The 22474-nt window shown below is 39.1% G+C and overlaps 4 protein-coding genes and 1 pseudogene across 4 annotated transcripts; 2 read left to right on the plus strand and 3 right to left on the minus strand.

Moving 5' to 3' along the window:
• Positions 1-1901: 1901 nt before the first annotated feature.
• Positions 1902-2851, plus strand: LOC132175802 (protein NDR1). Its single transcript, XM_059587859.2, has one exon. The coding sequence runs from the start codon at positions 2057-2059 to the stop codon at positions 2696-2698; it is 642 nt and encodes a 213-aa protein (XP_059443842.2). The 5' UTR covers positions 1902-2056; the 3' UTR covers positions 2699-2851.
• A 2323-nt stretch (positions 2852-5174) lies between these two features.
• On the plus strand, positions 5175-6244 carry LOC132174992 (protein NDR1). The gene has a single exon (XM_059586778.2). It carries the CDS (start codon positions 5383-5385, stop codon positions 6019-6021), a length of 639 nt encoding a protein of 212 aa, XP_059442761.2. The 5' UTR covers positions 5175-5382; the 3' UTR covers positions 6022-6244.
• A 288-nt stretch (positions 6245-6532) lies between these two features.
• Positions 6533-12294, minus strand: LOC132174539 (ABC transporter B family member 15-like; annotated as a pseudogene).
• A 1126-nt stretch (positions 12295-13420) lies between these two features.
• LOC148586690 (putative multidrug resistance protein) lies at positions 13421-14100 on the minus strand. Its single transcript, XM_088514923.1, has 2 exons — positions 13937-14100; positions 13421-13800 (listed from the first exon to the last, which is right to left on the minus strand). Exons 1-2 carry the CDS (start codon positions 14083-14085, stop codon positions 13428-13430), a joined length of 522 nt encoding a protein of 173 aa, XP_088371049.1. The 5' UTR covers positions 14086-14100; the 3' UTR covers positions 13421-13427.
• A 601-nt stretch (positions 14101-14701) lies between these two features.
• LOC132176366 (putative multidrug resistance protein) lies at positions 14702-21376 on the minus strand. The gene is made up of 7 exons (XM_088514132.1): positions 21194-21376; positions 18086-18140; positions 17772-17959; positions 17235-17456; positions 17004-17101; positions 16378-16918; positions 14702-15892 (listed from the first exon to the last, which is right to left on the minus strand). Exons 1-7 carry the CDS (start codon positions 21374-21376, stop codon positions 14702-14704), a joined length of 2478 nt encoding a protein of 825 aa, XP_088370258.1.
• Positions 21377-22474: the final 1098 nt, after the last annotated feature.

A 22474-nucleotide genomic window follows, 5' to 3' on the forward strand; every position in this document is an offset into this window, starting at 1 on the left:
AGGGCCAAAAATAAACAAAACCTGAATTACTTAATGCAGCTAAAAACAGAAAACAGAAGGAAAGTAATCTTATGGATTTAGGATTTCTGGAGTACTTTATATTGAGTAAATTTTCTCACATTTCAACAATCATTTTCAAACTAAATAGTTGAGATTTTTCTATATCACCATTTATCACCTTAATATTTATGATATTTCTGTGTATTTTAAAAGTAATATATAGCACGAAATATTAAAATCAAATAACTGCAGGTGGAGATTTTGTTTCCAAGTGTTCATAGCCAAGCCCAACTTTAATATTAGATATATAAGGATAGGTCCAGAATATTCTTGTTTAGGGGGCCTAAAGCAAATCTTGGGTCTCAGTGGTAACTGGAGGCAGCCTCTTGAGCTGCAATATTATCGGGCTCCTGAAAATTTAAGGTAAGCCCACTTCGAGAATATTGGGCCATACACAGCTCGAGCTAAGCCCATCTTCAGCAATAAAGATGTGATTGGGCCAACTCTGGACCTTTTTTGTTATTAAATTATTATAATATTAAACAAAAAATTGGGTCATGCTAAGGCAGTGCAAAAAGGACACAAATTTCCTCCAAATCAGTTTGGAGGAAATATCCTCTAATCCATTTAAAATATTGCCAAGTGTCTATAAACATTTAAAAATGCACATTAAATTTAGTCTAAGTTAGTAAACTGCTATTAATGACGTTAAGAATTTAATGTACTTTTTAAATACTTATAGACACTTGGCACTATTTTAAATGGGTTTGAGGGAATTTCTGTGTGTGCAAAAATTCTTACCTTTTAACCCATCTTTCATTTTTTTTCTTCGTTGTTTAACAAGAAAAGATGACTATGGGAGGAAAGTCGAGTTTTTGAAGGTTTTGGAGTGTAATTGTAACCTTGGTCGTTTTCAAAGTTTGTTCATGCTTTATAAACACCTTAGGGGTTTGAGGGACCTCTTAGGGTCAAGGGAAAAGTGGTGGATTAGGTTCTACTTTGACCTAATAAACTTTGGAACTGAAAATTTTCGTGAAATACAAAGATGTAGCCCTTAGAATCAACTTTCCAACTCCACCCAGCTTTCCTTTATTTGATTTTGAAATTAAAAGATTTGATTGTTTTAAATCGACTAATTCCTCTGAATTTTGACTAATTCCTTTGATCTTTTTGATTTATCTTCCTGGCTTGGCCGCCTAAAATACCTCAACCTGTCCGAGTTCATGAGAAGGTGATTGTCATTAATGAGACCACCAACCCCAACTATCCGTCCTTAAGTGAACCTCAAGACAATTGATATATATTTGATGCTTTGGCCAATTTTTACACTGAATTAACTCTCAACTCAAATCTGAACATTACGTTCCAAAAATATGTTTTGACGCGTGAATATAGAACCTAACAACAAGGCCACCAAGAACAGATTGGAGAGGGCAAGCAATTTACTTGATCCAGTCAATGGTGAAGGATAAACTTTGTATGTCGTTTTGACACCGGATACACTTAATGTGACACTTAGCAAGCAATACTTAATTTGTAAGATTGAATAAAACGACATTAAAAAAACTAAAATTGCTCAATTAAAAATGTAAATAGGATTATTGCCCTCTTGACCCGACACTTACCGAGTCTTTTAACATCAAAGCCGCGTCCAATAGACTTCTTCTCAGGCTGACTCCTTTTTTTTTTTTTAATTAAAATATACAATTTTCTTGTTTCCCCACTAGCCACTCTCTGTTGATTATCAAAGAGCAAAGCTAAAATCAAAAGCCCCAGCCGACCAACCCAGCATCTCATTGGTCCTAAACATCACCCAACACACCCTCACATGTAACGATATCACACCCCCCCAAAAGGAATCAGATAACGTACCAACGACCTTAATACAAAGAAAAGACTTCACAATTTACTACAATAATTCTGAATCTCCGGACACTTTCCTCTTTCGCTTTTGGACACTTTCTTCGAAGCTCAAATTTTCTCACAGCGAAAAACACTATAAAGGAGTTCGCCGGAAAAGTAGAAAAAAGAATCAATTTTTTTGTAAGCAGCAAACATGGCCGATCGCGAGTCCGGTGGGTGTTGCCGGTGCTGCTTCAGCTTCATCATTACTCTCGGCCTCACATCCCTCTTCATGTGGCTTAGTCTACGCGCTGACAACCCCAAATGTACGATCAAGCACTTTTACCTCCCTGTCCTCGACAAAACCTTAAATGACTCAAAAAACAGCTCCCTCATCTTTGAGCTGAAGCTGGACAACGGCAACAAGGACAAGGGGATTTACTATGATCCCATCAACCTCACTTTCTACGACAATCCCAATAGGTCGCAGTCGCGCCTGTTGGGGAACTTTACCATTCCTGGGTTCCGGCAGGGGCAGAACAAAAAGGCCAAGAGGATAGAGACTCTGCAGGTGAATACATCGCTGGCCACCGCGCGGGTTTCTCCAAATGGGTCGGCGGTTTTCCGGGTGGATATGGCAACGAAGCTGAGGTTCAGGATCATGTTTTGGAAGACCAAGAGGCACAACTTGATTTTATCGACCAGCGTGGAAGTCGATGAACACGGTGCTATTCCTCAACGCTACCAGAAGAAAGGGTTCCGGCTCAAGTCCGCCGCGCCGGAGCACGGCGGCGGTTGTGCGCTGATGGGACTTTTGGTTGGTTTTATGGTCTTGGTCTTGCTTAATTTTCGTTGACTTTCTTTTCTAATTTCACGAAATTGTTGGTATTGCTTTAGCCTTTATTTATTTGTAGGAAGAGTTTTTATACCTCGAAAATTGTTGAATTGTTAGAAATGTAATTTTTCCATTCTGAATTGTTATTTTTATGAACTAGTTGGTTGTTTCGGAAAATGGTGGGACAGATTTTATTATATTTTTCTTACAAGTTCATAAAAATGAGTGTGATTATTAAATTGACTGCACATAAATTTGTAATAAATATAATAAGTGAAGACAAATTCCATAACGAGTATTTTGAGGTTATGATTTAAAATAAAATTTTAAGAAAGAGGTGAAATTATTAACTTTTTAAAATTGAAAATTAATGAAATGGGAGTTTTTTTTTTTAAAAAAAAAAAATTTAGAAAATGATAAATTTTCCTTATTTCTAAAAGTGTGCTCAGCCCTGGAAATAATATCGACTAGTTTCATTTATGTGACTCTGCTTTGGTGCTTTGACTGGCTGCTGGAGGAAGAAAAATTGGTCCCCATGAAAAACGCGTCTCTTGGATTTTAGCCAAGCCATATTCACCCTGTAATAACTCGCAGGACGAAGACTTACGCGTCTCTGGGAAATGCTAAAACGTAATCTTTTCTCAAAATTGGCCAATTAAAAGCTGATGTGGCAGGTTATTTTTATTATTTTATTATTAACAAAATTTTAATTTTTAAATTAAAATTAAAATAATAAAAAACTAAAAAAAGGTTACAAAGGGTGGCTGGCCAACCCATAAGGGTGACCCCCCGCCCTAGTTCTGGCTAGGGGTGGCTTCGACCACCCCAAATCGTCGGTCTAGGGTGGTCCGGCCATCCCTAGACCCCTGGAGGTGACCAAAACACCGTAAGGGCCATAGGATGGCTTTAGCCAACCTCAAAGCCCATTGAAGCCACCTCTATGGCCATGGGGGTGGCCGATTCACCCCCAAAACCTAAATCAAAAGAAAAAAATTTAAGGTGGCCAAACATGCCACCCCCTTGCAATTTCATTTTAGTCTTTTTTTTTTTTTTTAGTTTTTTATTGTTTTCATTTTGATTTAAAAATTAAAAAAATTTTAATAATAAAATAATAAAATTGGCCTGCCACATCAGCTTTTGATATGCCAAATGCGAGAAAATGATTGCATTCTTGCATTTTCCCTTTGAAAATAGTAAAATCACGTTTTCCTATGTGAAAAAGTAATTTCATATATCATCCATTTATCTTTAGTTTATTTTTCTAACATTAAATTTATTATGATTCATTTCAAATTTAATTACAATTTTTAAAAAGTTATATCAACTTTGAAAGCTAAAAATAATAATAATAATAATAATAATAATGATATTTAGCAAATCATGTAATGATTATAGTAAATAATACAAATTTTTACTTTAACTAACTCTTTTTAATACAATTTAATTTTTTTTTTTTTTTTGTAGAGAGAGGGAAAGAGAAAAGAAAAAAAAAATAAAAAATTGAGCATTGAAGTAGCACATAATAGTTAAATATAACTAAAATCACCTATCTGAAAAGCCCGTTGGAGATGCTTTAAAAAGTTCATAGGAAGAGTAGTTTTATTTGTCACCTTCCTATCTCCTTTCATATCCTCAAAGTATGTGGCTTGCACTATATAGATTTTAGAGTATTAAAATGAGAATATGGGGCTTAAATTAATCTTCCAATCAACTACAAGCACATATCTTTATTAATCAGCTCATAAGCTTTATATAGTGATTACATGAAAGAAATAGACATGAATAAACATGCATATTCCAAATCCTATTGGAACGACAAGTATTTGCTACTCCTCTTATTTTTAGGAGGCAGGATTCTTGCTTTATGAGCAAGAGTTAGGATTAAATCTCCCTTATTCTTTTATTGGGACTGGCCGTCACTTATCTTCCAATTCTCTTCTCAGCTGCCACTTCTTCTAGTAACTTCTTCTTCTTCTTCCATCAACCATATCTCATACGTTCCGTATTTGGAATTCCACTTCTGTTTAACCCTCAACCATGGATATAAATATTTTTCGAATCAGTTTGGAGAATTCTTAAGCTAGTAAAAGGATAATAAATTACCGTTAAAAATATTATTAAAGAAAATATATATATCTCACGCGTTAAAAAATACTTAACATTTATTAAAGTTGGTTGAATGTTCTTATTATAGATGATATTATATTCACATTATAGATGATATTTATAAATAAAGAAAATTGCGACAGAGGAAGATAATACAAATATGACATGTAGCGATGAAAATATCAAATCAGATTTAACTTTTATAAAAGGCAGAAGATTTTATACGTAAGTAATTTGATTATCCAATCAAATTTGATTAAAATCATTAAATGATAATAAGTTTACGCACAAAAGCATATCCATGTCCTTCTCTCTAACTTTTCAACCTGTAATTCTCTACTGTGTAGTGTGTACATGATTACATCTGCTATTCTGCTCGCAAAAAGCAAAATAACATAAATGCGCGTCCGACAAAGCCTTTTCTTTTTTAAAAGGAAAAGACTACAAAAGTACAATAATTGTCAGTCTCCGATGGCCCCCCTCCTCCTTCCTCCTCACCTTCGCCCTTACTTTCTTTGAAGCTACCTTCGCCGTCGAGGTAAGTATTACAAAGGGGGTTCACCGGAGAAGAAATCACTGATTTTGTCAGTGGAAAAAACATGGCTGAGTCGTCCGGTTGCTGTTGCAAGTGCTGTCTGAGATTAATAATATCTATAGGTGTGCTGTCGCTGATCGTGTGGCTAACTCTACGAGCTGACACACCCAAATGTTCCATCCAATACTTTTACCTCCCTGCCCTCGACAAAACCTTAAATACCCCAAAAAACAACACCCTCTTGTTCGAGCTCAGGCTGCAGAACACCAACAAGGACAAGGGGGTTTACTATGATCCTCTGAACCTCACTTTCTATGACAATCCCAATAGATCGCTGTCGCACATCATAGGAGCCTACACCATTCCTGCGTTCTACCAGGGGCACCAGAAAAAGGCGAAGAGGAGAGAGTCTGTGAAGGTCAATAACACACTGGTTTTAGGGTCGGGTCTAACAAACGGGCACCCGGTTTTCCGGGTGGATTTGTCCACGGCGGTCAGGTTCAAGAACATTTTCTGGAAGTGGAAGAGCAAGAGGCACAAGTTGGTGGTAGCGGCAAATGTGGAGGTCAACGAACAAGGTGTTAAAGTCAACAAGAAAGGTATCAAGCTCAAGTCCGGCGCACCGGAGAATGGGTACTGCGATCGTGCGCAGGTGGGGGTTTTGCTTGGTTTGATGGTATTGGTTTTGCTTAATTTTCGTTGACTTTTCATGATTTCAACTTTCAAGGCATTTGATGGTTGATATCTTTTTTTTTTTTACCTAATTTCAGGAAATTGTTTGTATTGCTTTATGTAAGAAGAAATGCGTGTATCTTTGCAAAAATTGACTGTAGAAATTTACATTTTTAATCATAATTGTAGTGGGTTGTGCTGGCCAACATGAAGCTGAATGAGAAAGATTGAGCTATTCTTGTTTCTGGGTCAAATTGGATGATTTGGTAGTTGATTTGTCCAGGAATTATGGTACTTTTGCTTTAGATTTTTCAACTGTCCATGAGAATGAGAGATTAAATATGAACAGTTAAAAAAATTACTACTAAGTTTATCAGAACCTGAACGGAATTACGGTATCTGCAATGATTGTTCTTAATATCAAACCTGAATGTAATCCATTTAACATGGAAATTGGAACAAAATACAGATAGCCAATTTGGTCTTCTCTTCTGAGACAGATTAATACATCATATATATGCAACACAGTTTGCTTAAGTTCATCAGTTAGGGGAGCTGCCGCCTTGTAGTTTTATCAGAGAATGGTATGCTCCACGACGACCTAAGGAAATGAGTTCATTATGGGAGCCTTGTTCCACAACCTTTCCATTCTTGATCACAGCAATGGAGTTGGATTTCTGTATTGTCGACAGCCGGTGAGCAACAACAACACATGGCCTGCCAACCATCATCTTCTCCGGTGCTTCTTGAACTAGATTCTCTGACACACTATCAAGTGCACTGGTAGCTTCATCCAACAGAAGGATTGAAGGGTTCTTTAATATTGCACGAGCTAGTGCAATTCTCTGCTTCTGGCCTCCTGATAGCTGAGCTCCTCTTTCTCCACAGTATGTGTCAACCATCTTTCATTCCACTGCAATTGAAGCCATGAATATGTTATCAACACAACAAACAAGCTGCTGGTTTCTGTTTCCTGGTGATTTATTTATCTTTTTCTGGCTTAGTTTACAGCAATATGTGCATCATACTGCAATTATATCCTATGTTTCCATACCTTATAAATTCATGAGCATTGGCAAGAACTGCAGCCTTTCTTATCTCGGACTCAGTAGCATTCTCTTTCCCATAGACAATATTTTCGCGTATGGTTCCAGCAAAAGAGTTGGCTCCTGACTGACTAATGCAATATGTGATCTCAGCATTCTCAGAATATAATTCTGAATATCCTGTTCATCTATATAGACGAATCCCTTTAAAGGATCATAAAACCTCTCAATGAGCCCGATAATGGTACATTTTCCGAAACCGCTCTGCCCCACTAGCGCCACTGTTTTCCCTGCATCAATCTTAAGGCTCAGGCCCTTAAAGATCATCTGATCAGGTCTTGCTGGATATGCTAAGAAAACATTTTTAAGCTCCATGCGTCCATGTATTCTTCTTTTAATGTTCGATCCCGATGCGTTCCCCGGATCAATCTCACTTCTCCGATCAAAGGTATCAAAAACTGATTGAATGGCAGTGTTTCCTCTAGATAGATCATTAGTCATACTCCCAGCTTCAGCAATAACATAAGCAGTGAATAGGAATATAAAACATGCTTGAAAAAGATGCTTTGGTTCTATTAGTCCTTGCGTCTGGAGCCTCCCACCGTACCACAAAGCCAAAGCTGTCGATGCTGTGTTAAAAAAATTGGGAGCTAAACAGGCCAAAACCAGAACCCAGGACTGTTGAACACTTGCCTTCCTAGGACCTCTTAAGGTTGCCCCAAAGAACCCCAATATTCTCTTCTGGGAACAAAAAGCAGTTACAGTTCTGTGGTTAATGACGGCTTCGCTTGCTAGTTGGCTAACTTCCTTCTGTGCTTTCCGGACTTTCTCAGACATACTCTTCGTCAAGACAGTCCTCGAGTAAAAGCTCCCAATGACTAATGGCTGCACAGCAATCATTACAAGTGATAGCCTCCATGTCAGGACTAGTCCTATTATGTAAGCAAAGGTGGCTCCAGAAACTGCTTGAACCAATAATAAAATCCGATCCCCAACGAGGGACCGAACCATGTTGGCTTCAGTCGCTAGCCTTGCACAAATGGCTGCACTTGTGTTCTCATCTTGTTCAAACCACCCAATCTCAAAGGTCATTAGTTTCTCGAGTAGATTCTGCCGCACCCTTTTTGTCAATCTTTCTCCCATAACTGCAAAATTGTAGTGTTGGATGATATTGGTGAAAAAGTTGAAAGCACCAATGCCTAAGAAAACAAGGGACAAGACTCTGGATTTAGACTTCATTTCAGATTCAGGGAGGAAATAGATTGATACGAGTAATCCCACGCAGTAGGCATTTATGGGATTTACTGCTCCAGAGCCTAAAGCTCCCAAGCATCCAAGCACGGCTTTTCCCCACTCAGGTGCATTCATTTTCGGTAAACTGCCACTGGGAAGGAGGAGGATTGGTAGACTTATTGACATATTTTTCATCACTATCATCATCAGGGTCATACTGGATGGAAATGGAGTAGGGTGTGCCAAGGGTAAATGCTTGGCTGAAGGAATATAAATTTGGAGTGCTGCGAGTGCTCGATCTCACGCTGATTGGGCTTGATGGGATGTTCATTTTGTGGTGGCTTCTTCCCTCCACTGGAGAACTGGGAATGTTGGAATCTTCATTTTGCATTACCACCTGCTGCAACTGCACCATCTTGGAATATTCCCCACCTTGCCCACCATTCATTTGCATCAGCTCACTGTGTGAACCTGATTCAACTACTTTGCCAGCTTGAAGAACCACAATCAGGTTTGCTGTCCTGATCGTGGACAGGCAATGGGCAATGATGATTGTTGTCTTCCCTTTGAACGCTAGATCAATTGCCTCCTGCACTATCCTTTCAGACTGTACAGCAAGTGCACTAGTGGGTTCATCTAGCAGCAGGATTTTTGGGTCCCTGAGTAGAGTTCTGGCTATGGCAATCCTTTGCTTCTGACCGCCAGACAATAGGAATCCAAATTGGTCAACCTGGGGAAACCATAGTTGTACATGTTATGAAGTATTCACCGAAAGAAGCATGCAGTTGTGATACTTTCTTAAATGCTGAACTTCTGCAAAAGTTCATAATTCATGTCCTATAGAGTCGGGTATCATCTTAAAGCTAAAGTAATTCATTCCTATAGAAGCAAATATCATCTGCAATTGAGTAAATGTTACAAAAAACCATTCTGGGGCTTAAGAAGCATCCTCGATTGATCTCACAGATTTATTTCTAGCAAAAAAATTTTTTGCTATTGCATAGAAAAATTTAAGAGGCGATTAGAAATACTTAAAAATGACTATTGGAAGTATGTATTTCTTGAAGTACCTTAAAAAATTTCACAGAAGCATAGCAAACTAGAAAATATATTCTGAGCTAGAAGTGTAGAAGTTGGCTTACTTGAGTTTCATATCCGTCTGGTAACTTGACAATGAAGTCATGCGCATTGGCTGCTTTGGCTGCGTTTATGACACTATCCATTGAAGCTCCTTCTTTCCCAAATAGTATATTCTCTTTAATGGATGTTGCAAATAGAACAGGTTCCTGATTTACTAGACCCAGTTGGGATCTCAACCATTTCAGCTGAAGTCTTCTTATATTGTAGCCATCCAAGAGTATATCTCCTTCAATGGGGTCGTAAAATCTTTCAAGCAGTGCAATGACTGTGAACTTGCCTGAACCACTGCCCCCAACAAGACCTACTCTGTTACCTGCTGGAACGTTAAGATTGAAGTCTTGTAAGATCGGCGTCTCAGGCCTTGATGGATAATTAAAATATGTGTCTTTAAATTCAATTTCTCCTCTTAACATATGATAAAGCCTTCCCCTTTGTATCTTCAGAGTCTATAGGTGGAACCCGATCAATCATCTCGGAAATCCAAGAGGCAGCAGTTGTTGCCTCTGTAATCCCAGTTAGATTAGGGAGCGCACTCAAAACACTCCTGAAATTACAAATTTATTAGTTCTAAATTGAAATCAAGGAGCTGAAGCCTAAGCAATTAGTGAGAAACATAAGATCCTCACAGTCCTTCCATGATTACATTAAACCCAGCTATGATCACATGGCCACCCATTTCATGTTTTTGAGTAACCAAATAAGTCCCAACCCAAGCCTGAAAACCCCAACCTACATATATAATTCCCATGCTCCCCATCAGCACTCCCTTTACACGTCCTTGTTTTACTCCAAATTCCAAAGTTGTTTGAAGTGCACGGCTGAATCTTTCTAGTGTCTGACTCTCCCCCACATAAGAATATACAGTTCTTATTGAAGAAATAGCTTGTTCTGCATCCCTCCAGCAACTCCATAAGATTCAATCATCTTCATTGCCAGGCCCGTCATGATATTCCCAAACACAAGTCCTGGAGTGATGAACGTTACTGAAAGTGGTATAGCCGCCGGTGCAAGTCTCCACGATAGTGTGAAGGCAGATATGTGGCAGAAGAAGAAAGTCGACATGTAAGCAAGACAGTCAGGTATCTGCATATAGAAAGGAAACCAATTTCAACAAACAGCACAGAGAGGAAGAGAAGTTTTATATAATAATTTCATTTTGCTTTTCCCTCTGCCTAAAGGAAGTGCAGCAACTTCCCCCCACATGTATCTTCTATCATACTTCCACTTGATTGACATGGTCCTCTGTTTGGGGTAGGAGGTAACCACAATTGTCTTCTCTTCTACTAATAAATTCTCTCTTGCTTTATTCCATGAAACCCCCAATCTCTTTTAATACAAGAAAAATATGACGGAATATTTATCAAGTAACAAAGAAGCATATCTATTTCATGGTCCTGATTATCATTGGTTGTAACGGGTTTTTACTTATCATCGTCTTATATGAGTGGGGTAATTTTTGCAGAAATACGTAATAAGACTATCATTCTTTCTAGGACTTCTCTTTCTGTGCAATTTAGAATATGATTTTGAGTACTGATGTCTGCTTAATTCCATCGTAATAGGACTTAATCAGGGAAGGGTGTTATGGAAATCAAACCTTCTCACATAAAGCAACTTGGATTGAATTGGCGTCCGAGGAGATGAGTGTCACAACTTGGTTGGTTGTTGAAGTGCCAGCAGTTTGGGTGTCAAAGAAACCAACGTCTTGTCTAAGGACAGCTTTCAGGTACTCCATTTTCATCCGAGAAGTCTGTCTCTCTGCAGTTCTTGCCCATCATAGCCCTTCTGCAAGACCAAATGTCGACCACAATGCAAAACAAAAGGTATGTTTAAATTCATGTGCTAAACGGCACTTCTTTGAAGCCAAAGATGATTCCTGAAACGAATCTACTAGAACTTTCAATACTCCAACATACCCACAAAAGCAGAAAGTCCAACTCCAATTGCAGCATAGAGCAGCCTGAGAGCATACTGCAAAATGGAAATGACAGAAGCAAGTTTACAAATTTAAATTGCATTAAGTACAAATTCCACGATACAGTAAAAGGGACTATCAAGGGCATTAAAAAATGAAGTTGAGACAACTCCATTTTGCAGTATGCTCTCAGGTTACATGAGAGAACTGAACATGCTTACCTTGTCAACCACATCGTTTGTCAAAGGGTTCTTGTTGCCATTTCCGTAATCATTTATCACACCACTTACAATGAACATCATCAGAGGGTTCTGCAACCCATCTCCAATGCTGCCCAAAGTCCCCAACAGCATCAGCAACATGTCCAGGCGATCTGCATATCGGAAAATGCTACCTTTGGCCCTCATTTTCCAAAGTCTTTTAGCCGAGGTGGCCAACTCGTAAAGGGATAATTAACTTTCACCTATATTATGCACTCTTAATATAATATAGAACTAAAATTTATCCATGCATAGTTAACTTGTCGTGGACTCAACATCAGCAGGCTGTCAATTAGTATCTGTTATATTGTCTTTTTTATTATGGCTAACGCCAATGCCAAAGAGAATGAGTTAATGGGTTTTTTAAATTGCCGGCGTGGATTGGTTGCCCATGAATGTTTGTTTCCATAACTCCAACCAGTAATTTTACGAGGTACATCTCTTAGTTCACTGTTTGTTTCCATAACTCCAACCAGTAATTTTACGAGGTACATCTCTGATCTCTTGGTTCACTGTTTGTTTTGTTTGCATATATTCTCTACTCTTATTATTGAAGTACATGGAAACTTAACCCTCAATCATTGAAAGATTAATCATCGATTCTCAGGGGCAAACATGGAAAATTAGTCTTCAAAAAGAAAAACTCAAGATCCGATTCTCTGATTATTGTCGCATCATTTCAGCATTTTCCTTTCCTTTCGTAAGTTAGTTTTGCAACTTTACTTGTATTGTAGTATTTTCTTTGTTTAGACATTTGTTTCCCTTTTTCTTTTTTTTTTCTTTTTTTTTTTTCGTTGAGTCTATATAAAATACTGCTGGCAGATATTTTCGAAAATTTTTGAATCATAAATCAATTGAAGCTTTAATTTTCTCTTGGACTTTTGTCAAAACTTTGCTCGGATGACATTATTCTTCAGATTTTATCAAGAATAGAAGACATCATTGCTTGTGTTCTGTTTGTTAGGAAATCTATCATTTTTCTAGAAATAGTGAGACACGAAAATTAAGAAGAACGTAAAAACAAGCTATTACAAAACATAGAAATTTACGTGGCTCACTACTAAGTACTATGTTCCATAGATTTTCAGTGAGGTTTCACTATTTTTTAGAGAGATAATACAAGAGACATCAATAATAGGTCCATACAAAACCCTAGTAAAAAACGACTATAAATTAGCTTAGGCCACTATATGGATTAAGCCTCAGAAAAAAATAAATAAATAAATAAAAAATTCCCATTTAAACCATAGGCTTCCAACGTCGAACCGAGTCGGATGCGAATTGGATCTAATACAAAATCAGGCTTCTCATAGCTTAACATTGTTGCTATCTCGCTAGCCACTATGTCATAAAAATAAATGAGTTTCAAATTGAATTTATTTAGTTAATTGACGCCGGTGTGTCTCCCCTTTGAAAGGGAAACCCAATCATTCTCTTAACTTTTTCTAACAAATAAGTGGTCTCATGTCACAAAAAACAAAAAGAGCAACAAAGTTATTCACATTTTTTAATGTAATTCTCTGAGATAGGGCTCATCGAATACTAATCCTGCAGGTTGCTTTCTATAGGTAATTTTGTATTTTGATTTATCCCGCACTTGTAGATTAGCACAAAACTGTAATTGGTTTTCTTACACAAAACAGGAAAAAAGAGGTTCCTAAGTTCATCAGAAAAAAAAAAAAAAAAAAAAAACAGAACTTTTAGTTTTCTAACCATTCCCGTTTGAAAGTATAATAGGCTTGTTACAAATAATTACGTACATATCTGCATTGATAGTAATTATTATCTCCATGTGAAACTCAGACGACCAATATGGGGACGGACTAATACATGATATACCAGTTCATCGTTTGGGGGAGCTGCCGCCTTGTAGTTTTAGAGAATAGTATGCTCCACCAGGGCCTAAGGAAATGAGTTCGTTATGGGAGCCTTGTTCCACAACCTTTCCATTCTTGATCACAGAAATGGAGTTGGATTTCTGTATTGTCGACAGCCGGTGAGCAACAACAACACATGTCCTGCCAACTATCATCTTCTCCAGTGCTTCTTGAACGAGATTCTCTGACACACTATCAAGTGCACTGGTAGCTTCATCCAACAGAAGGATTGAAGGGTTCTTTAGTATTGCACGAGCTAGTGCTATCCTCTGCTTCTGGCCTCCTGATAGCTGAGCTCCTCTTTCTCCACAGTATGTGTCATACCCATCTTTCATTCCACTGCAATTGAAGCCATGAATATGTTATCAACAAACAAGCTGCTGGTTTCTGTTTCCTAGTAATTTTTTTTTTTTTTTTGCCTTAGTTTACAGCAATATGTGCATCATACTGCAATTATTTCCTATAGTTTCCATACCTTATAAATTCATGAGCATTGGCAAGAACTGCAGCCTTTCTTATCTCGGACTCAGTAGCATTCTCTTTCCCATAGACAATATTTTCGCGTATGGTCACAGCAAAAAGAGTTGGCTCCTGACTGACTAATGCAATATGTGACCTCAGCATTCTCAAATTAAAGCTCTTGATATCCTGTTCATCTATATATACGGATCCCTTTGAAGGATCATAAAACCTCTCAATCAGCCCGATAATGGTAGATTTGCCGGAACCGCTCTGCCCCACCAGAGCCACTGTTTTCCCTGCATCAATCTTAAGGCTCAGGCCCTTAAAGATCTCCTGCTCAGGTCTTGCAGGATATGCAAAGAAAACATTTTTAAGTTCCACACATCCTTTTATTCTTCTTTTAATGTGTAGTCCACCTGTGCTCTCTGGATCAATCTCAGTTCTCCGGTCAAGAATAGCCAAAACTGATTGAATGGCACTGCTTCCTTTAGATATATCACTTGTCATGCTCCCAGCTTCAGCAATGATATAAGCAGTGAATAGTAATATCAAAAATGCTTGGAAAAGATGCTTTGGTTCTATTAGTCTTTGCGTCAGCAGCCTCCCACCATACCAGAATGCTAAAGCTGTCGAAGCTGTGTTAAAAAATTGGGAGCTAAAGAGGCCAAAACCACCAACCCAGGACTGTTTAACACTTGCCTTCCTAGGACCTGTTAAGGTTGCACCATAGAGCCCCAATATTCTTTTCTGAGAAGAGAAAGCAGTTATAGTTTTTTGGTTAATGACTGCTTCGCTTGCCAATTGACTTCCTTCCTTCTGTGCTTTCCTGGCTTTGGCAACCATACTCTTCATCAAGACACTCCTCGCGTAAAAGCTCCCAATGACTAATGGCTGTACAGCAATCATTACAATGGATAGCCTCCATGTGAGGACTAGTCCTAGTATGTATGCAAAGGTTGCCCCAAAAGCTGCTTGGACCAGCAATGACAACCGGTCGCCGACAAGCGACCGAACCATGTTTGGCTTCAGTTGCTAACCTTGCACAAATGGCTGCACTTGTGTTCTCATCTTGATCAAACCATCCAATCTCAAAGGTCATTAGTTTCTTGAGTAGATTCTCCCGCACCCTTTTGGTCAACCTTTCTCCCATAACTGCAAAATTGTAGTGGTGGAGGATATTGGTGAAGAAGTTGAAAGCACCAATGCCTAAGAAAACAAGGGACAAGACTCTGGATTTAGACTTCATTTCGGGTTCAGGGAGGAAATAGATTGATATGAGTAATCCCACACAGTAGGCATTTATGGGTTGTACTGCTCCAGAGCCTATGGCTCCCAAGCACCCAAGCACTGCTTTTCCCCCCTCTGGCGCATTCATTTTCAGTAAACGCCACTGGGAAGGAGAAGAATAGGAAGATTTCTTCACATATTCTTCATCACTGTCATCATCAGGGTCATATTGGATGGAATAGGAGTAGGGTGTGCCCATGGAAAATGCCTGGCTGAAGGGATATAACATTGGAGAGCTGTAAGTGCTTGATCTCACGCTCATTGGGCTTGATGGAATTCTCCATCTGTGGTGGCTTCTTTCCTCTATTGAATAACTGGGAATGTTGGAAGCTTCATTTTGAATTGCCACCTGCTGCAACTGCACCATCTTGGAATATTCCCCACCTAGTCCACCATTTATTTGCATCAGCTCATTGTGTGAACCTGACTCAACTACTCTGCCAGCTTGAAGAACCACAATCAGGTTCGCAGTCCTGATCGTTGACAGGCAATGAGCAATGGTGATTGTTGTCCGCCCTTTCGACGCCTGATCAATTGCCTCCTGTACTATCCTTTCAGATTGTGCATCTAGAGCACTTGTGGCTTCATCGAGTAGCAGGATTTTTGGATCCCTGAGTAGAGCTCTGGCTATGGCAATTCGTTGCTTCTGACCTCCAGACAATTGGAATCCAAATTGGCCGACCTAGGGATACCATAGTCGTACATGTTATGAAGTATTCACTGAAAGCAGCTTGCAGCTGGAACCATTTATTAAAGAGAAATGCTATATAGTAGACTATTATATGATTGCCATACAACTTGAATGATGTGGTAATAAAAATCAGCTATTGATTATTCCTTTTTACAGGCTCTTTCTAATTTAGAAGCTGATTTTTGCTGCTATGTCATCTCAATTACATGATAAATGCTAAAAAATTTCAAAAGGTCATAATTCATGTCCTACCGAGTTAAATAAACATCTTAAAGCCACAGTAATTCATTCCTATGGAAGCAAAGTATCATCTGCAAATGAATAAATGCTCTAGAAAGCCATTTTTGGGGCTTAGGGAGCATCCTCCACTGATCTTACTTGGAAGTATGTATTTCTTGTAGTACCTTAAAAAACTTCACACAAGCATAGCAAACTAGAAAAGATATTCTGAGCTAGAAGTGTAGAAGTTGGCTTACTTGAGTTTCATATACGTCTGGTAACTTGACAATGAAGTCATGTGCATTTGCTGCTTTGGCTGCGTTTATGACACTGTCCATTGAAGCTCCTTCTTTCCCAAATAGTATATTCTCTTTAATGGATGTTGCAAACAGAACAGGTTCCTGATTTACTAGACCCAGTTGGGATCTCAACCATTTCAGCTGAAGTTTTCTTATTTTGTAGCCATCCAAGAGTATATCTCCTTCAATGGGGTCGTAAAATCTTTCAAGCAGTGCAATGACAGTGGACTTGCCTGAGCCACTACCCCCAACAAGACCTACTCTGTTACCTGCTGGAACCTTAAGGTTGAAGTCTTGTAAGATTGGCGTCTCAGGTCTTGATGGATAACAAAAATATATGTCTTTAAATTCGATTTCTCCTCTCACATATGATAAAGCTTTCCCCTTTTTATCTTCAGAGTCTATAGTAGGAACCCGATCAATCATCTCGGAAATCCGGGAGGCCGCAGTTGTAGCCTCTGTAATCCCAGTTAGATTTGGGAGCGCGCTCAAAACACTCCTGAAATTACAAAACCAAATTTATTAGTTCTAGATTGAAATCAATTGGTGAGAAACTTGTGATCAGTTATAAGGAGATGACTCACAATCCTCCCATGAGCACATTAAACCCTGCAACGAACACATGTCCACCCATGTTTTTGAGTAACCAAATAAGTCCCAACCCAAGCCTGGAAACCCCAACCTACATATATAATTCCCATGCTCCCCAACAGCAATCCCTTTACAAATCCTTGTTTTACTCCAAATTCCAATGTCGTCTGAAGTGCACGGCTGAATCTTTCTAGTGTCTGAGGCTCCCCCACAAAAGAATATACAGTTCTTATTGAAGAAATTGCTTGCTCTGCAATCCCTCCAGCGACACCATAAGATGCAATCATCTTCATTATCAGGCCCAGCATGATATTTCCGAACACAAGTCCTGGAGTGATGAACATTACTGAAAGTGGTATAGCCGCCAGTGTAAGTCTCCATGAAAGTATGAAGGCAAATATGTGGCAGAAGAAGAAAGTCGACATGAAAGCAAGGCAGTCGGGTATCTGCACATACAAAAGAAACCAATTTCAATAAGCAGCGTACAGACGAAGAGGAGTTTTATATAACAATTTTCTCTTGCTTTTCCCTCAGTCTATGCTCTAAAGGGAGTGCAGCAACTCCACTTGATTGACATGGCAGGAATTCAGAGCTAACCTTTTTCCCACAAGTCTCTCTATCTCTCTAAATACATAATAAAACTAACATTCTTGCTAGGCCTTTGCAGTCTCTGCAGTTTTAGAATATGATTTTGGGAACTCATGTCTGCTTAATTCCTCTGTTATAGGCCTAATAAGGGAAGGGTGCCATGGAAATCAAACCTTCTCACATAAAGCAACTTGGATTGAATTGGCGTCCAAGGTGATGAGTGTCACAACTTGGTTGGTTGTTGAACTACCAGCAGCTTGGTTGTCAAAGAAACCAACATCTTGTCTAAGGACAGCTTTCAGGTACTCCATTCTCATCCGAGAAGTCTGCCTCTCTGCAGTTCTTGCCCAACATAGCCCTTCTGCAAGAGCCAATGTCGACCACAATGCAATAAGAAAGATAGGTTTAAATTTATGTGCTAACCAGCACTTCTTTCAAGCCAAAGATGATTCCTAAAAGAATCTACTAGAACTAAAGTGTGACATACCCACAAAAGCAGAAAGTCCAACTCCAATTGCAGCATAGAGCAGCCTGAGTGCATGCTGCAAAATGGAAATGATAGAAGCAAGTTCTCAAATTCAAATTGCATTAAGCACTAAATTCCAAGATACAGTAAAAGGGACTATCAAGGGCATTACAAAATTACATTAAACTCCATTCATTTGTGAAAATTCTGATTTAGTCTTCAAGTTGTTAAACACAATATTACCAAACCAATTGTTAAGCCAATTACCACAATTATCAATACTAAAATTCAAGAAAGCATAAAATCAAACGACACAAAGATTTTGGTAATGAAGTGAAAACCTTTTTAAGTATTCCTCAAAAGTAAAATTGCTCCAGAAACCAGCCAACCCTAAAAGCATCCACCATAGAAGATTTGTGTTACATATTGATCTTAGTTACAAAACTTTTGTAACCCCGACAATCGACAAGTTCACCTCCCACCACAATGGCTCTAGAACTTTTGGCTTCTTCTGCACGAATTGCCTTCATGAATCAACCTTGTCCGCTTCAACCTAGAACTATAGTGGCTATAGGCTTTTCTATGGTTTGAATGACAATGATGAAATAAGGAAAAATGTAGAAATTGTTTAAGCTCAAGAACAATGGTAGACACCTCCAATAAGGATGAAAATTAGCCTCTCAGGTTGTATGAAAGCCGTTGAATATGAGACTTATAAGCTTCGTTTGGCAAGGGGAGGGCCAGCACTGTAGCTGGAACGGTACTGTTCCAGCTACAGTGCGGAGCTGACATTTTCAGCTTTTTCAAATGTTTTTTTTTTTTTTAAGCAAAAAAAAAAAAAAAAAAAAAAAAACAGAAAACAGAGGGGAAAGATGGGGTGGTTCCAGCCACCTCTTGGCCAAAATGGGGTGGCCGGACCACCCCATTTTTGGCCAAGGGGGTGGCTGGAGCCACCCCCTGGCCGATCTGGGGGTGGTCGAACCACCCCCGTGGCCAAGGGGGTGGTCCGGCCACCCCCTTGGCCCAAAAAAAAAAAAAAAAAAAAAAAAAGGATCGGTGCTTTTGGGGGTGGCCGGACCACCCCCAAGGGGCTGGGGGTGGTTTCGGCCACCCCATACGGGAAACCACCCCCAGCCCCTTGGGGGTGGTCCGGCCACCCCCAAAGGCACCGGTTCCCTTTTTTTTTTTTTTTTTGGGGGGCCAAGGGGTGGCCGGACCACCCCCTTGGCCACGGGGGTGGTTCGACCACCACCAGATCGGCCAGGGGTGGCTCCAGCCACCCCCTTGGCCAAAAATGGGGTGGTCCGGCCACCCCATTTTGGCCAAGGGGTGGCTGAAACCACCCCATCTTTTCCCTCTATTTTTTTTTTTTTTTTTAATATTTTGCTTAAAAAAAAAATAATAAAAAAATCAAAAAACTGACCACATGTCAGCTCCGCACTGTAGCTGGAACAGTGCCGTTCCAGCTACAGTGCTGGACCTCCCCTTGCCAAACGAGCCTATATTGAGGTTGAGAAAAATGAAGTTTTTAGGCTAAGTCAGTTAAGTTTAAAACTCTCAGGCGGATGTCTCATTTGAACAAGATTGGTTCTTGTTAGAACACGAGCTAGGGTTTCATGTATTCACCCATTTGTTCGACCATTCAGATCTAGGTAACCAAAAATCTCACTCTTTGCTTCTATTCATGTTTCAATCTTTTCTCAAATAAAAAACCCGCCTCTGTGTTGTTTGCATTTTCAAAAGGTAAGAATTTCATACAAACTTTAGATAGAACTCACCCTTAAAAATCAACTTATAAGAAGAGGGTACTTACGAGCTTATTGCTTATATATGCATTCTTAAGATTGTACTTAAATCATGTGGAACACTTATGATTGTAACATATCACCACACTCCGCAACCTACTTCCACGACGGCCTACTCTATCGGCATTGACCCGATGATAGCTATTTTTTCTTTGGTAGCTCCACTCACCTATCAATATTCAATGGCTCAATACTATGACCATACATAGTACCAAAACATTTAATGCAGTTTATAAGCCAATCGTGAAGGAGGATCTCTCAAGAGAGCCAAATTTTTGAAGTTCAAGTGCGAGCTACAAGAAGCGTTCTACACAAGCTACAGGAGGCGTTTGCTAAAATGCCGATGGGACCCGTTAAGAATTAAAGGGATGCTAAATATAGAGGAGTCTATGAAAGTCAAGGGATGCGCCAAGAATTTGTTGGTGGGGAGTCTAATGATTACCGGATGAAGATCGATCTTTCCTATTTCAATTGTCATCTTCATATCAGAGATTTTTCAGATTGGGTGACAAAGATCTAAAGATTCTTCGAGTACATGTGTATTCCTAAGGACTGCAAGGTAAAATTGGCGGCATACAAATTCAAAAGAGGAGCCTCTATGTGGTGGGAGGAACTACAACTCTTGGATAAGAAGATTTATTTGATAAAACTACCAAGTCAAGTATCTTATTGGTGTTTATCTCTATTTGATAGAAATATCAACAAAGATCTTGATTTACAAACATTCAAAACATAGATCTTGAAATCATCATTAAATTAGAAACAAGGATTTTAAAATCAACAAGTGCAAAAAGCACAAGCGGTCTGTGGCATATTTTTCTAAAGACATATTATATACTATACTCTCATTTCACTGAATTGATGTAGTAGTGCTCACCGGTCCTTGGATTCTTTTTTTTTTTTTTTTTTATTTATTTATTTTTTTTTTAACAATGCTTGATAGGCACTGCCACAATTTTCCAGCATGGGGTGAGGATGTAGTATTCAGTATTGCTTATTTTCCCAAAAAATAATGATAGAAATCACATTTTTATCACACCATTATCCTACTATGTTGATGTTGCGCTACTAATCCACCCTTGGATTAGTCCTTAGAGGTGGTCTCCCACAGAAACTGTTACTTGTGGAGTGAGATGTGCCTTGAGCCCCCAACAATGGTGACAGCAGTTGGTGGCTGATGGGGTTGGCCAAAAACAAAACTTTCAATATTTTTTTTTTTTAATTTTTTTTTTTATATGAATTAGCAACTTTCATTAACAAAATAACTGATCAACACTTTACAAAGAAAAGTTATAGCAAAACACTAAGAATTCAACAGGCTTACCTTGTCCACAACATTGTTTGTCAAATTACTGCCACCTCCGTACTCATTTATGACATCGCTTAGAATGAACATGGTCAGAGGGGTCTGCAACCCATCTCCGATGCTCCCCAATGTCCCCAACAGCATCAGCAGCATGTCCAGCCGATCTGCATACCGGAAAATGCTTCCTTTGGCCGCCCCCATTCCCGGCTGTCTTTCAAATAACTTTGTTGCCGATCGATATATATACTCTTAACCCAACTAAAATTTATACACGCAAGTTAATAACTTCTCTCTCTTACAGTAGACATTATTGGCAGGCCGTAATTAGTATCTTTTTCACTGAAGCTAATGCCAACACTGCCAAATGGAATGAGTTAATGGGTTTTTCTAAAAGAGCCGGCGTGGATATATATGTATTGTACATCTTGGAAGGCCATGGATGGATATATCTCTTGGTTTCACTGCTTGTTTTGTCTGCATGCAGTTGCTAACACTTCATACAACAACAACAACAAAAAAATCTACGTTCAACCAATTGAATCTGGAGGATGACAATTAACAGAAAACGACCTTGATTTGATGATTTTAAGGCTCCTAGTCGACAGAGTTTTTTCTGACTTTGCGATGTTGTGTAGGGCCAGCTTGTAGCTAGCGTCACGTTCTTGCTATTCGGCAAAGGGTACCTTTGTTTCCCATTGTATGGTTGTTTTTGTTAATTTTCAGTTTATTTTGTTCTGCACGCCACCAAAAACTAAAAAACAAATGTGTATAGTGTTGGTGTATGTACGGAACAAGCAATCGTCTCAAGTTGCATTTTAATAAGGAGATTCATCTGCAAAAGAGGTAGAAGACATCGTAAGCCAGTTGGTCCTAGAGAGCTTGAGGAACTCCGATGCCAAAGTCAGAATGGCGTGAGACGGAGAGCTTTCTCAAGTCAAGAGAGCAATATTGATAAAGTGTAGAATAGTGAAATTGTATACCTTTGGCCTTATATACAAACATGTAGAGCATTCTAGAGTCTTCTATAGTCTATTTGCTGAAGGGGTCATGGCTTTAAAGTCCATTGAATCTTGGGCTCCTTCATGGGCGGAGGCAAGTCTATTTGGCCACTTTCTACATCATAAACTTTTAGGAGATTCTTAGATCCTGAAGGAGTCCCCCAATTCCCTTGAATGATAAGTGAATCTATCCATATGAATTTTAGACGTGTGTTGGAAGTTTATGGTAAGTCTTAGTTTGCTAAGTATTGCCGATTCGCCTCTGGAGCCCTCTATGGGCCGTGGGCTTTAGGCGATTCCT

The sequence above is a fragment of the Corylus avellana genome, chromosome 3 (assembly GCF_965113065.1).
Source record: "Corylus avellana chromosome 3, dhCorAvel1.hap1.2, whole genome shotgun sequence".
In the NCBI taxonomy this organism is placed as follows: Eukaryota; Viridiplantae; Streptophyta; class Magnoliopsida; order Fagales; family Betulaceae; genus Corylus; species Corylus avellana.

Excerpts from the sequence above, each read along its gene's own strand:
- LOC148586690 (XM_088514923.1), bottom strand. The coding sequence starts at position 14,085 with ATGCTGAGGTCACATATTGCATTAGTCAGTCAGGAGCCAACTCTTTTT. Across the intron at positions 13,801-13,936 it reads AATGCTCATGAATTTATAAG|TGGAATGAAAGATGGGTATG; the intron begins GTATGGAAACTA and ends CTTCAATTGCAG.
- LOC132174992 (XM_059586778.2), top strand. The coding sequence starts at position 5,383 with ATGGCTGAGTCGTCCGGTTGCTGTTGCAAGTGCTGTCTGAGATTAATA.
- LOC132176366 (XM_088514132.1), bottom strand. The coding sequence starts at position 21,376 with ATGGGGGCGGCCAAAGGAAGCATTTTCCGGTATGCAGATCGGCTGGAC. Across the intron at positions 17,102-17,234 it reads CAATTTCTTCAATAAGAACT|GTTGGGGTTTCCAGGCTTGG; the intron begins GTATATTCTTTT and ends TTATATATGTAG. Across the intron at positions 16,919-17,003 it reads AATGTGCTCATGGGAGGATT|GAGTGTTTTGAGCGCGCTCC; the intron begins GTGAGTCATCTC and ends TTGTAATTTCAG.
- LOC132175802 (XM_059587859.2), top strand. The coding sequence starts at position 2,057 with ATGGCCGATCGCGAGTCCGGTGGGTGTTGCCGGTGCTGCTTCAGCTTC.